The following is a 13,856-nucleotide window of genomic DNA, read 5'->3' on the forward strand; positions in this document are numbered from 1 at the left end:
CAGTGCATCAGCCTGCAGTTCATCTGGCATCCTCTTTTACTTTCCCCTTGCCTCAGCTCCTCTGCTGACTGATACCTCTTTTTTCCCTTACTCTTTCCTTTTCTTCCTCCCTTTCACCCACACCTCATCCTCAAGCCACCATGGTGAACAGATAACCGCCCGGCCGTCCTGACACCATGGGTGCCTGCCTCTGCAAAGGTCACAAAGGTCAGTGCCCCGAGTCCACCTGTTTGTGTCCAGGTCTTTGTGTCTCTGTGTGTGTGTCAGGAAGTGTTGACAGCAGCCGTAGAAAGTTACATCAAGCTTTTGAGGGATAGCTCTGCATGTGAGAATCTAGACAATAACAGTAAATGAAAGTAACAGGTTCCTTGAGGTGGCGACAGCCACCTTTTTAGCCTGGCAGAAGTGTTTGCATGTGAATCCATCATAGGAAGGATGAAACTGATGCAGAGGACAAAATCTGCCATGAAAGCATTCATTCGAAAAACTTGTTTTCATCTGCTATTTCCCAGCTTCACTGGATCTTGAGTGAATCCATGGAGACTGCTTTAGAAATGAGACTTGGGGTGCCGGAGGTTGATGATAGGGATTGTGAGGATCAGCAAACAGTAACTGTGGCTTTAGGACATAACAGCTCCATCCGAAGCTCGTCATCTGTGACTTGAGTTGCAATTTTCTCTCTCATTTTTTCTCTCTGTCCCTGCTTGGATTATCTACAAAGCAGGGACAGAGGGAAAGTACGTGGTGTTTGTTGTCTGGATAACATGATGGGCCTTTTTTAGGAAGAACACAAGCACTTATTTGTTCTAACAAAAGATCTAATAAAATAAGGGGATTTTGGTGTACCAGCTTTCTGTGATACCACCAGAACAATCTACATGTTATTTTGTTAGTGTATGACATTTAACACCATGTCACACACTCGCACATTATTTTCAGCCTGAATCTGTGATGCAGTGTGACAATATTTTATGAGATAAAGTCTGCTTTTGTTCAGGAAGGGTCCCTTTTAACAACGTGGAGGGTGGTGAGAGCAGCGCTTTCAATCTGGGAAGAAAGAGGGAAGGCAGCCGTGAGGCTACAGACAGACAGCTAGAGAACAACAGGAGTGTGTTCCGTGTTCAAGTCTGTGTGTGTGTGTGTGTGTGTGTGTGTGTGTGTGTGTGTGTGTGTGTGTGTGTGTGTGTGTGTGTGTGTGTGTGTGTGTGGGATGTGAGTCTGGGTGGGATTTAACCCCACAAAGACAGTGTATTGGTTCTGGGGTCTTGATGGGTTTCTTGACCTGCTAATAGCACTTCATGAGGCCAGAGACCAGATACAGCCCTGTGCACCAGTGTGTGTGTGTGTGTGTGTGTGTGTGTGTGTGTGTGTGTGTGTGTGTGTGTGTGTTCTGGCGATCGTGACTTAAGTAAATGGAAGGGGATCACTCCCTTCTGTTGCTGTCGCGTTTCCTTAGCGACAGCCAATTGTCTTGATGACACCTCCCAGGGGAAACCCCAGGCATGTGTTTGTATTCCTGCTGCAAATATATGTATGTGTGTGTGTGTGTGTGTGTGTGTTTGCGTGTGTCCACTGACCTTTTTAATAATGTTAATTCTCCATCGCCATGTACTCAGCTTAATTTCCTCTCATCATTCATATGATCCTCATCACCAGCAATTTAAAAGCAAATAGGCACAGTGTGGGCCGGTGACAAGTTAAGTATGCAGAGGGGCTCCAGTTAAATGACTGGATGAGGATTCAACACTCGCTCTCTGTCTCTGTCTCTCATCCATTATGACCCCTGGCCGTTACACATCAATGAATACATACACCCACACACACACCCACACACACACGCATACCCACCCCACACACACACGCATGAATCCAACACCAGTATTTGTGTGTGATTCCTGACAGAGCTCCACCATCCCATGATAGCAGTGCAGGACCAGATTGAGGAGGGTCAGCCATCCTCTGTCAAGGTAAGTAAAAGCAATGACATTTACCTTATGGGTTTTGTCCTTATAATTGGCCTTTTCTTGTGTCTACCGCTCATATGTAAGCAACAAGTATTGGCTTTTACATTGTGGGTTCAATAAACAGTTTTCATAGAAACTGCTTTCTAGCAAGAAAACAAGTCCCTATAAAACCTATTGATGCTGTGTTCTGTGAATTATCCAGAGGCTATTTCTTTTTGAAATTTTCAATTAAAATGGTCAATGCTGTGAGCAATGGAAAAAAAAATCTATTCACTTAAATTTTATTGGGGTAAGAGAAGAAATCTCAGAGACAGATATCTTAAACTCTGGGCAAATCAAAATTATCAGCATTTCTAATACCATTAGAAATGATTTTGGTGAGCCGACCCTTTAAATGTTTACCAGCACAGTTGTGCTGATTGAATAAGAGTGAAAAAAGCAGTTTGCTTTTAATGCTCGCTTCAAAATTATCTGTAATTCTTTTACTACATAGAGCACGGTTCAGATTTATCTTGTAATTTAGATAATTATTTGCCTATATGTTTTTTGCACAGTGAGATAGCTGTTCGGCTGCATTTTATGATTCATATCTCTTTCATACATAACATGTTCAATCTGTTCGTCAGCCAGGCTCCATCACACTCTCCATGCAGGCTTCTGGAGTGAAATTACATGATTCATCAGCTAGCTTTCTCTACATTTGTGTTTTAAATATGAACATCTGCTATTACAATTAATTTCACCAGCATTTTACAAATTCCTAAATATTAAAAAAGCATTTAGTCTTGGTATTTTAGAAAGAATCAGTATATTCACAAAAAAGAATTTTTGTTTTGTATTTAATTAACAGGTTGATTTAACTAACTGTAGCTATTGTTGCTAACTAGCTGGACAGCTATATTGGCAGAAGGAGAGTGTAGAATTTAGGGGGATCTATTGGCAAAAATGGTATGCAATTTTCATAACTGTTTTCATTAGTGTATAATCACCTGAAACTAAGAATCGAGTTTTCATTAGCTTAGAATTACTCTCCATTGTGGTATATTGGCATGTCCTTAAACCAACCACTAAGCGCCGGACGGAGCCACGGTGCCGCTACAAAATAGCCTCGGAAAGGAAGTTGTTTTGGTGGAACGTGTACGTTCAAAAGTAGTTTGAGTCGTGCAACAGAAAACTTAGATTGGACAGATCCAGCTGGCTGTCTGGCTTTACCCTGCAGAGATCTGAGGAGCAGTTCCTCATAAATCGACCAGAGTTTAAAACATTGTGGATATAGCTTGGAATGAGCCCTTCAAATCTACATAGGGAGTGGGGTCCTCTTCCACGGAGTCTGCCATGTTTCTATAGGAGTCCAGAACGGACAAACAAACCACTGGCTGGAGAGGACTTTTCGACCTTTTGCATTTTTAGGTTACCTGAAGGCCAGTGTAGGTTTTACTACACTTGGAAAGGGAGGGGTGAGCACAGGGGTATTTAGTTGGTTGCAATCTGCAACCTTTATATTACGGAAACATGCTAAGTTGAAATACTATCTTTTCTGACAACAATGCTAATGCCAGTATTTTCTTCTTTTGAAATGTCCGTTCCGTGACGGAGTTTGTGTTTTGGCCTGTGTGTTGTTATCAACTGCCCAGTTTGACAGCGAGGCCGGGTTGCCAGATACCTGTAAAAACATAAACTCAACAGCAAACAAACGAACAGGATCAACAGAGATAGAAATATTGGATATATATTTGAAAGATGGAGACAGCTTAGAGCCCAAAATGACGCTGAGTTGGCTAATTTCCTCCTGAACAGGTAGCTAAGCATTAGCTTCAGGCTAATTTATCATGGCTACAAGGGACGGGGATTTTATGTAATTTCAACATTTGTGTACTCACCTTGAATTATATAGCTAGAGTAACGTTACCCGAGTTGGTTACTTGCAAAAACAATTGAGACACAGCCAGTAAAGTGATCCTGACTGGTCCTGGCTAATGCCGCCATGCTAACCCTGCTAACTGCTAACATCACCAGGCAAGCGGGCCGTGGCGGTGAGCTATTTTAAGCCAAGAGAGGGAGGCTGTAAATCGGAAAGAGAGGACCGTGAGTTTGCAGTGTGTTTATCAATTGTTGCAGTAATTCTAAGCCAATAGTGTTTTCAGTCGGGTGGAGAGGACGGCAAGGTAGTGTTTTTTTTAGCGGTTCCTACAGTAATTCTAAGCCAAAAAAGTGGTTCTGCAGTTAGGTAAAGAGCTCCGCGTGATCACGGGCTTTTATGACTGTCAATATAGCCAGCATCTAACGTTAGAGCTACTCCAACTCCGCTGTTCTGTGAAGTAGGCTAATGTCTGTTTGTGGATGTAAAGGTTTAACTTAACTTATTTTAGACAACATGACTCCAGAAAAAAACATATTTATGTTTACTAATGATTTTTAGTAATTACTTACCGCTCTGTGTTAATACAATTTGACCTGTTAAGTTTCACCTTGTGTAAAAACTTAGACGGTTTAAGGCAACGTGTTTCCATGCAAATTTCTAGTAAAGTCAACTAATTTGTGATAACAGTTTACTTACTCATAATCCAATTTTGCTTGCAACAAAAAAAATGTAAGCTTTAATTTTAGATCAAGAATAGTAAACCAAGCGAGATGTACTGTATTTGAAGTGCAGTTTATCTTTCCATATTGATTACAGTTTTTTTGGAGACCTTTTTTGCATCTCTCCATCACATCTTTTATTGATTATGTGTATATTAATCTGTAGTCTAAACCCATAAACATAAACAGCTACTTGAGTTTAAAACACCTTCTTTCGATCCTAGGTATATCGGTTAGTCCTTCGCCACAGATAGCTATTTTTGGGGTGCCTCCTGATGAACTTGTGACCACATCTTTGCAGAAAAATATTATAGCTTTTGCGTCCTTGGTTGCACGTAGGAAAATTCTCCTCTTATGGAAATCCTCCCAGCCACCTTCCTTTAAAGCTTGGCTACACGATATGTTATTCCTTCTAAAACTGGAAAAAAAATCAAATTCAGTCTCAGAGGCCGTCCCAAGAAGTTTTATTCATAATGGAAACCATTACTTGATTATGTTGACAAACTCCCCGCTACTGAAACGTCCCCCTGATTCTAAGCCCACACCTTGCCTGGTCCACCGACTCCCTCCTCCCCCTTTGATATGACCTCCACGGGCAGCAGACAACCTAGGTTACATCCTCTTATTTATTTTTATTACTATTATTATTATTATTTACTTTATTTTATTTGTTTATTTATTGATTTTAAGATGTAAGGGTCTCTGGAATGGGTGGGATAGAAAAATGTAAATGTGACTCTGCGGTTGTCTCGTTTACTGCAATTGTGAATCAATAAAAATATTAAAATAAAAAACACTTCTTTCGATTGAGTGTGAATACTGCAGGATTTTCACAAAAAACGGCTGTTATTGTCATAATCGCCATTTTTATTGTGTATGTGGGTTGAGATGTCACACATAGGACATGATTGCCAGAGGAGGATGTATGCAAAGAGCTTATGTGTGCATTTGTGTGTATAGTTTGCTCTTTTTGTGTGTATGTAAAGGGCATTACTACTTGGTTGAAAACATCATACAAGATGCTTTAAAGGTTTTTATATTATCATACAAAGGGGTTGATAAAGATGTGATATTCTCCCTCTTCTTGTGCATCATATTGTGCAGGATGGCCAGAATCCAACCAACGGCAGTGTGGCAGATAAAAGCAGTGGCTATGATATAGGCGAGCTGGCCACTTCTTCTTTGATGGGTGAGACACACACACACACACACACACACACACACACACACACACACACACACACACACACACACACACACACACACACACACACACACACACACACACACACACAAAAAAACAAGACTGGGAAAACAGCAAGCTACAGTATTAACCATGGGAGGTTAGTAATGTAATTTCCCTCCTCCTTCGTGCCCTTTCTCTCACACATATGCATGCTGTAATGCCAATATACCCAGACAGACATGAGTAAACAGTCAGGTGCAAGCACACGCGCGCGCGCACACACACACACACACACACACACACACACACACACACACACACACACACACACACACACACACACACACACACACACACACACACACACACACACACAGACAGGTTTCTTTCTCCCAATTGATTTTCTTCTTCACCTTTGAGTCTGACTTGCTCTTCTCTTCATGTTGGTGCCTCCTACTCTTTTTCATTTCCTTTTCCCCATTGTGTTCATCTGCTTCATCTCCACTGCTTCCCTCTCTCTGCAGGAGGTTAATTATCGGACTTAATGTGTTATTCCTTGCTGAACTTTCCCCAATGAAAGCTCTTTTATTAGCCTGACAGTATAATTATGAAGGCTGTGAAAATCTCATAAATACATTAAACAGATGCAGACATTCAGGCAGACAGTTGAGAGGCTGACACCTGCTTTGGGAGTGACAGAACTGATCGAGGAGAAAAAAAAAGAAGCTTTTTGACATTTTCTCAGACTTAATCACTTGTCAGTCATCATTTGTGCCCAAAGACTATATTTAGTATGCAGTTAGTATGATAAGGAAAAATGTCACAACATTTCTTCTGATTGGTCTGAAGCCTTGAAATATGGTAGGTAAGTATCTAACATTACAACTTTGAAATCTTTAGATCACATGACATTTTTTTTTTTAGGATTTATGATTTTTTTAAATGAGGAAAACCCTTTTTTTCAAACGTGTGCATATCTTTGATATTTAACAATAATGGATTGGTGGAGAATTCATGATCCCCAGTGGATGGAGCGTAATGACCTTGGTGATCCCCTGACTTTAACGCCACTAGGTAAAATGTTTCAACAACTGTTGGATAATTGCCATGAAATGGGATCCCGACATTCACGTCCCCATCAGGATGAATTGGTGATACTTTAACTTTTCATCTAGCACCATCATCAGGTCAAAAAATGTGTTCACTACTTTGGTTTATGTCCAAATGGCTCCAAAACTAATGACATTTCCATCAGCCAGAACATGGTAAACAATATTGTCAGGATTTAGAAAAATGGCGGACCCAAAAATGCAGAGACGACAGCGCAGTGTTGAGTTCGAGAATTTAATAAATAAAAAGGATACAACAAAAAGAGTCCTGAAGTAAGCAAGAAAACATAACTACAAAATAAAACAGGAAACTGAAGCAAAAAACATACACAAGGATGAAAACAGGGTAAAAACAGAGAATGTCTAATAAGGGGAGAACTTATATAAGAGGCGTTTTTCCATTACATGTTACCTGCTCGACTCGCCTCGACTCTACTCACCTTTTTTGGTTTTCCATTGTGAAACAGGTACTTTTTTTAGTACCACCTCCGTCGAGGTTCCAAGCGAGCTGAGCCGATACCAAAAGGTGACGTGAAAGCGACAGACGGGGGTGTCCTGAACAAACCCGCCATTTTTAAATAGTTTAGCCAGCTGTGTTTTTTTTTTTGCTGCCTCCAGCTTCATTTGAAACAAAATGTGTCTTCTGGCTGTGGCAACAACAACACCCCTTCGACGTTCTGTGTGTGTCGCGTTAGTCACGCAGTTTACTGCGGCGCCGCTATGATGACCAGCCAAGCTCGCCTCACGCGTGAGGCGGTACTAAATCTGCAATGGAAAATGGAGGACGGGGCACCGTGGCCGAGCCGAGTAGAGCTGGTAATAGCAGTGGAAAAACACCATTAATGGTGTTGTCTATAGAATGAATCAGATGTCTTGACACATTGATGAAAAATAAAACAGGCAAAACAAACTATACCTTTTGGAATTATCAGCCTTTAAAATCACACATCGTTTGGATCCAAATCGGTTTTTTTAATGACCGTAGTCTGCAAATTTGCTTTGTTGTTTTTCCACCACAGCTTGAAATCAACACTTGTGGCTTGTAAACAAGCAAATTACAGTACTTATCCATTTTACCCTCTTTAGGATTTGATTAACTGTTGTTTTCTAGAATTAGTCCTGTGTTGGCTGGTAAATAGCAAAGCTCTGAATGAAGCACCTACAGGTTTTATAAGACTTGATGTTTGTTCATCCGCTCTGTTTCCTCACAACATACATGCCTTTCATAATCCAATATATGTCTATTTTTGTAACGGGATTTATTCTTGACTGACTTTGGTTACTTTGTTAAACGTGTAAGCTTGTGTTACTGTAGCAAGACAATAAACAAGATGGAGAAATCCAATCATTTCTTACAGCAACCAAGGAAACTCAGTACTCAATAGCCTCGGGAAGGAACTTGTTTTGGTGGAACATGCTCTTGATCAAAAGTTGTTTTAGTCGTGCAACAGAAAACTCTGATTGGACAGACAGTCTAGCTAGCTGTCTGGATTTACCCTGCAGAGATCTGAGGAGCAGTTAACCACAGTCCTCAGTAGTCCACTGGAGTTAAGAATGCCAACACAAAGAATGCGGAAGGTAAAGGACACCCGGCTGAAAATTAGGGACATCCGGAAACGTTGTCGATATACTGTAGACTAACAAGAGTGTAACAGTATTGTTGATCCATCATGAAAATGTTTTAGCTTTGTTTACACAGACAATCACACAATCAAATATTCTTTCTCACATCAGAACAGAAAAAGGCATCCACATTTGCAACTTTCATATATAGTTTGTGTGGCATTTTTTAATTCAATATAAGAACCCTACCAGGCCTATGCAGTTGCACAGTCAGTAGCCCGAAACAGCACAGTGTTTTTAATACTCTTCGTTGGCTGCAGCCTGCACTATAGCTACAATTCAACAGAGAAATCTGAAATCAGCTTGCTGCTGCCGACTGCATGCACAGTCGGCAGCATGAACATATGATTATTCTCTGGGGTGCGAATGTCAACCTAATAAGATTTGGTCCTTTTCCCACTGCAGTGTGGACAGTAAGGCCAACATATCCAATTTGAAAAACAATAGGATTTTCCTGTGGTGTACACATAATTTAAATAGATGCAAGCATAGCTTCCTCACCATCGAGCGTCAGCAGAACAGCATCATAACAGAGTCGTCACAGTGTGAACGCTGGGTGAGACAGCAGTGGGAGTTGCAGTGCACAACAAAACACAGAGAAGAGTCTCTATGTGTTGAGATCAAATCAGAATAACACGTTGGGATGTTTTTCTCGGGTTTAATTAGACCAGGATTCACGCCAACTCTCTTAGCTTCCTTCTTTCATTTAACTGTATCCATTTCTCTCTAAGCTTGTTATCCGGTCCCGCTCTCTCTCTCTCTCTCTCTCTCTCTCTCTCTCTCTCGCTCTCTCTCTCTCTCTCTCTCTCTCTCTCTTCTTCTGCCTTTTTTCTTTACCTTCTTACCTTAACCTTTCCTCCTTGTTCTCTTTTTCCACCTTTGCCTTTTCAAGCTTTCCCTTTTATCCTTTTACATCTATTAAGTATATCTGTTCTGCAATATGACAAAAGGTATGCTGTCACTTTCACTTCAACTCTTCATTTCCCTGGAGCTTTATACCCTTGCCTCTTGTGATTAAAATAAATTATGTTTTTTTGTGGTTTTGCCAAGTGATTCTACAGGTTATGAATAACATACTGTAGAGATACAGGACATCACCTCCTACTGCTTGAAAGGAGTCCATTTAGTGCAAGCAACAGAGCTGAAGATGTAATGCTTGGTCAGTCATAATAATGAGGGCTTGGGACTTTGACTTCCATTGACTACTATGACTGGCCTTACTTAAGACTTGACTTGAAACTTGAACACAATAAGATTCATGTCTTACGTTTTGACCTGTTAAAATCCCAGAATTAAAACAAATGCCCTGATATACTCAAAAAAAGGGACGTACAGTTGGTAAATTGGCTTTTTGGAGTGAATCAACACTGACTGCACAAACAGAGCAGTCAAAATCACACAGACAACACAAGGCAAAGATTTGCTTTGTTTTCTGTCTGTACACATCTTTATAATTATATGCACTAAAAGGACTTTTTCTCATTTATGTGTTAAGAAGTGTGAACACAGAGTAGGAATGAAAATGCTACAGTAAACACTGTCATTTCAAAAGTCAGCATTCAGAGAGCTGATGGACTTGCAACTGACTTGCAATTTCCTTAACTTAACTTAATTTAACTTTCCCCCTAAAGACTTGCTCCGGCATGCAACACATTGTCTGAAATACACTTCTAATTAAAACTACACAATAGGACCAAAGTTGTTTTGTTTTGTGTTGTGTTGTTAATAAATAACCATTTTAATTTATGTAAGTTGTAGAAAAAGAAAAAAAAACAGTAAATGTATTTTTCATTAAGTTATAATATATATAGATACAAACAAAGTGCTGTCTGTAAAAAAACAAGAAGCTTTTCATCAGTAAAGTTCCTCTTTCATGCTTCAGGCTATGCAAATCAGGAGTAAATGCCCACTGAAATATGCTAAAAGTGTAGACTTTCTACTCTGTGTCTCCTTTTTACATTTCCACATCCCACGTCCCTTACTGTGGCATTTTGTTTGCCCTGCTCTATCACCTACTGTACACCATTTCATAGCCTATCACTTTCCACTTTCCTTTCCTCTGTTACCACATGTACTGTCTAATCCACTTTATCAAGATGTATCCCTCCTCTTCCTCCTCCTCCCCTTATTTAGGTCTGGTGGCCACGGTAAAGGAGCATATCACCAAGCCGACGGCGATGGCCCAGGGGCGAGTTGCTCACCTGATTGAGTGGAAGGGTTGGGGCGGAGGCAGCCAGGTCAGGGGAAGTGGGAGCGGTTGGAGCGGGGCCTGGGGGGGGATGGGGGCCGAGCTTCAGGAGGATGAACAATTCTACTCCCAAATGACGGACGAGATCAAGGAAGCTCGCTTCGCTGCAGGTGAGACAGACCAATGAAATGAATTCAAGAAAAACAAGATGTGGTCAGTGGAGATGAAGTGAAGCTCAGATCCCTCTGGGCATTGTTTCTGTTCGATTGGCTGTTACAGAGGGAGCGCCTACAAAAATCAATGGCCCTTAAGACGTCCCATGACAGTGACTTAAGTCTAGTGCGCTTATTCAATTTCATGTTTGTTCCTGAGGGACTTGGTGAAAACAACTGGGGGTCGACTTCTGAGAAAAGGAACATAAAATGTTCATGTTTCACAGGAGTAGCAGAGCAGTTTGCCCTGGCTGAGGCATCCATGCATGTGTGGTCCATGAACGACCGCTCAGAGCAGCCCTCCACCAGTTTACAAGGTATGCCATGTAAAAGGATTACGTGTGTGTCACTGGAGCTTTTGGTCCAAGATTTCTCTCTTATCTTAATTTGAAATTTGCCCTGCAAAATGTGCAGCTCTGTTGTGTCTGAATACATGTAAACCAATGAATTAAAACTACAAGGTAATGGGGCATTTCTGCTGTAATAGCTTCCGTCTGGATTTGGCTGATTATAATCTCAATGTCTGATTTTTGAGAGAAATGAGACACAACAGAGAACATAATACTGTTGCCCCAAATAATTGATTTTATGTGTAGTATGCAAACAAATGATATGATATAAATTTTATTATATCATATATTTGCATAGTATACATATAATGTTTGTATAACATATTATATAGTATGTTATATAACATATGACCTATATAAACGACATATATATGGTCAAGGAAAGGGTTAACAGAAACATAGTTTTGGTCAATCTGTCAGAGGAAGAGCAGTAGTGCGGTTGTGAAGTTTAACATTGGTAGTCCCCAGAGAAGAAGTTGGAAATTTCATGGTGCAGATTAGAGCCCAAATTAAAAACGTAAGCAACTAAAATTGCTGAATGTTAAAACATTGTGTCAAATTGGTCGTTATAACTGTGACTTACAAAGTGTCAGGTTGAGTTCCATCATGGTGTTAAAAGTGTCAAAAAACGTTAGCTGACATTGTTGTTCAGTAGCTAGCTCAGAGATTATTGGCTAATGAAATTATTGATTTAACGGGGTGGGGGGTTAACACTTTTGCAAGGCACTGTATCCGTGTCATATTCTCATTTTGGGCTGAGCCCGCCCCTAAAGGTCTGATCCTAGAATCGCCCCTGGTTCAAATCATGTTTTTAGTGTTTAAAGTAGCAACCATTTGACTGATACTGTTGTTATCCCTCCTCAGCAGCACAAAGCCACTTCTTGTCCCAGTTCCTGCTGGACGGTGGAAGTGTCAGTGTTCCTCAGCACCTGTACAGCATCCACGCCCAGACGTATGGCAACAACAGGGCGGCCAACCCGGTCCTTCCGCCAACGGTCGACTGCATTTCCTCGACGTCCAACACCCAGCAGGACAGAGATCGTCCCATCGAGGACAGAGGCCTTGCGACTGCAGAGGCTGCTGTCCGACACGTAGACAGCAGCTCGCTATCCGAGGATGACGTTTTTTATAACTAGGCTCAAATGGAAAACAAGCCAGCAATGTTGATGGTAATCTCTAAAATGAGCCTCACTGAGGGGACTTGACTTTCAGCCACCAGCAGTGACTGATACAAAAAAAACAAAATGTCGGTGAGATATTCCAAGAGGCAAAAATGGCTTGTCTGGGAGGGTTTCAGCGCCTGAATGGTCTTCAGATACAAAGACTCTAAATTGTATTTTCTCCCCTGTAGAGGAGTGTACTTTTGTGAATGTACATAGTTTCACTGTTACATTTTCATTTTGTAATCAGTGTACAATAAACACTTTCATATTATAGGTAGAAGTGAACTGTTAAGAGTCAAACAACAACTGGTGTAAATACCTTATTAAACATGAAGTTTAATATATGTGCTGTAGAAGACTACAATTCTGTTTTTGAACCCTTTTCCCTTCACATTAATGATTGAACAATTAAATTAATTAATTAAGGGTCAATGAATTGAATTCAAACCTAAAGCAGTCTGAGTAGAGAAAATATGAAAGAAATAGAAAATGTGTTTTCTCACCTGAATCTAAAGAGAAGAAGAAGTCTGTTGTTAAGAAAGCGGACACACAATTATATGTCTGAGTCCCAGCTATGGTTAGCTATTATTCACACTTGTTAGTCTGAGAGAGACGGGTGCAGAGAAAAGATGAGTGAAGAAAAACAGAACGGGAGAAGGACACAGAACCTGTCAGCGTGCACGTGGTTGGTGTGTGTTTGCACATGTATGTCAGCATGCCTGTGTGTTTGAGAGTGTGAGATGGTTGGAGAATGGAGGTGTTAGTGTTACTTGCCATGGTGTTTTTTTCAGCACTGTTTACACTAAATGAAGCTCTGCTGTGTGGTGCGCCGTGGCTGCTTTCCCTTTTGTTATCTCAGTCACAAAAGGCTGTGTACGGCTAGGTGATCACATCCATCATGAAAGAAAAATCCTGAAGCAGAACAGGCGACTGATTTGAGGCCTAGTTAGTTCCACAGTGCAAAAACGACGGCTTGCTCTGCGAAAGAAATGTGACAGTATCGGGTTGGACAGTTTCACTCTGACAAGCTGCAAGTTATTGTAGGGTTGAATCTTGTTGTACAGACAGAATGATTATTTTATTAAAATCAATATAGTGTCTGAAAACTCAGTCTGGAATCACCAGGAAACCAGCAAACAGGGACTGGAGCTGCTCTTCAGATAGAGTCCTGTTGCATGTAGAATCTTAAGCAGTATGTTTCTTATTTAGTTGACTTTAAATGTCCTTAGAAAATGAGTTGCGCAAATTTAGCATAAGTCCTCTTGCATAATAATTGCATTGCATATGCAATCTTGCATAATAATCCCCCTGAATCCTTAAGTATGATTTTTTTAGCTTTTAATAATTGCAGTTTATTAAAACTTTTCTGAAGTGTGACGTAGTGATGTCACCGTGGTCCATCATCTTAATAATGACTTTATTGAGTGCAATCTTATAATAGATCGAAATGATGGCCAAAACAATGAAAACAAGACCTTTGC

The 13,856-nt window shown here is 40.7% G+C and overlaps 1 protein-coding gene across 1 annotated transcript; it reads left to right on the forward strand.

Moving 5' to 3' along the window:
• On the forward strand, positions 1–12,667 carry fam131c (family with sequence similarity 131 member C). The gene is made up of 6 exons (XM_039801283.1): positions 1–207; positions 1,903–1,967; positions 5,649–5,733; positions 10,596–10,820; positions 11,090–11,179; positions 12,077–12,667. Exons 1-6 carry the CDS (start codon positions 177–179, stop codon positions 12,346–12,348), a joined length of 768 nt encoding a protein of 255 aa, XP_039657217.1. The 5' UTR covers positions 1–176; the 3' UTR covers positions 12,349–12,667.
• Positions 12,668–13,856: the final 1,189 nt, after the last annotated feature.

This window comes from Perca fluviatilis, chromosome 5 (assembly GCF_010015445.1).
Source record: "Perca fluviatilis chromosome 5, GENO_Pfluv_1.0, whole genome shotgun sequence".
NCBI lineage: Eukaryota > Metazoa > Chordata > Actinopteri > Perciformes > Percidae > Perca > Perca fluviatilis.

Excerpts from the sequence above, each read along its gene's own strand:
- fam131c (XM_039801283.1), top strand. The coding sequence starts at position 177 with ATGGGTGCCTGCCTCTGCAAAGGTCACAAAG. Across the intron at positions 5,734-10,595 it reads GGCCACTTCTTCTTTGATGG|GTCTGGTGGCCACGGTAAAG; the intron begins GTGAGACACACA and ends CCCCTTATTTAG. Across the intron at positions 11,180-12,076 it reads GCCCTCCACCAGTTTACAAG|CAGCACAAAGCCACTTCTTG; the intron begins GTATGCCATGTA and ends ATCCCTCCTCAG.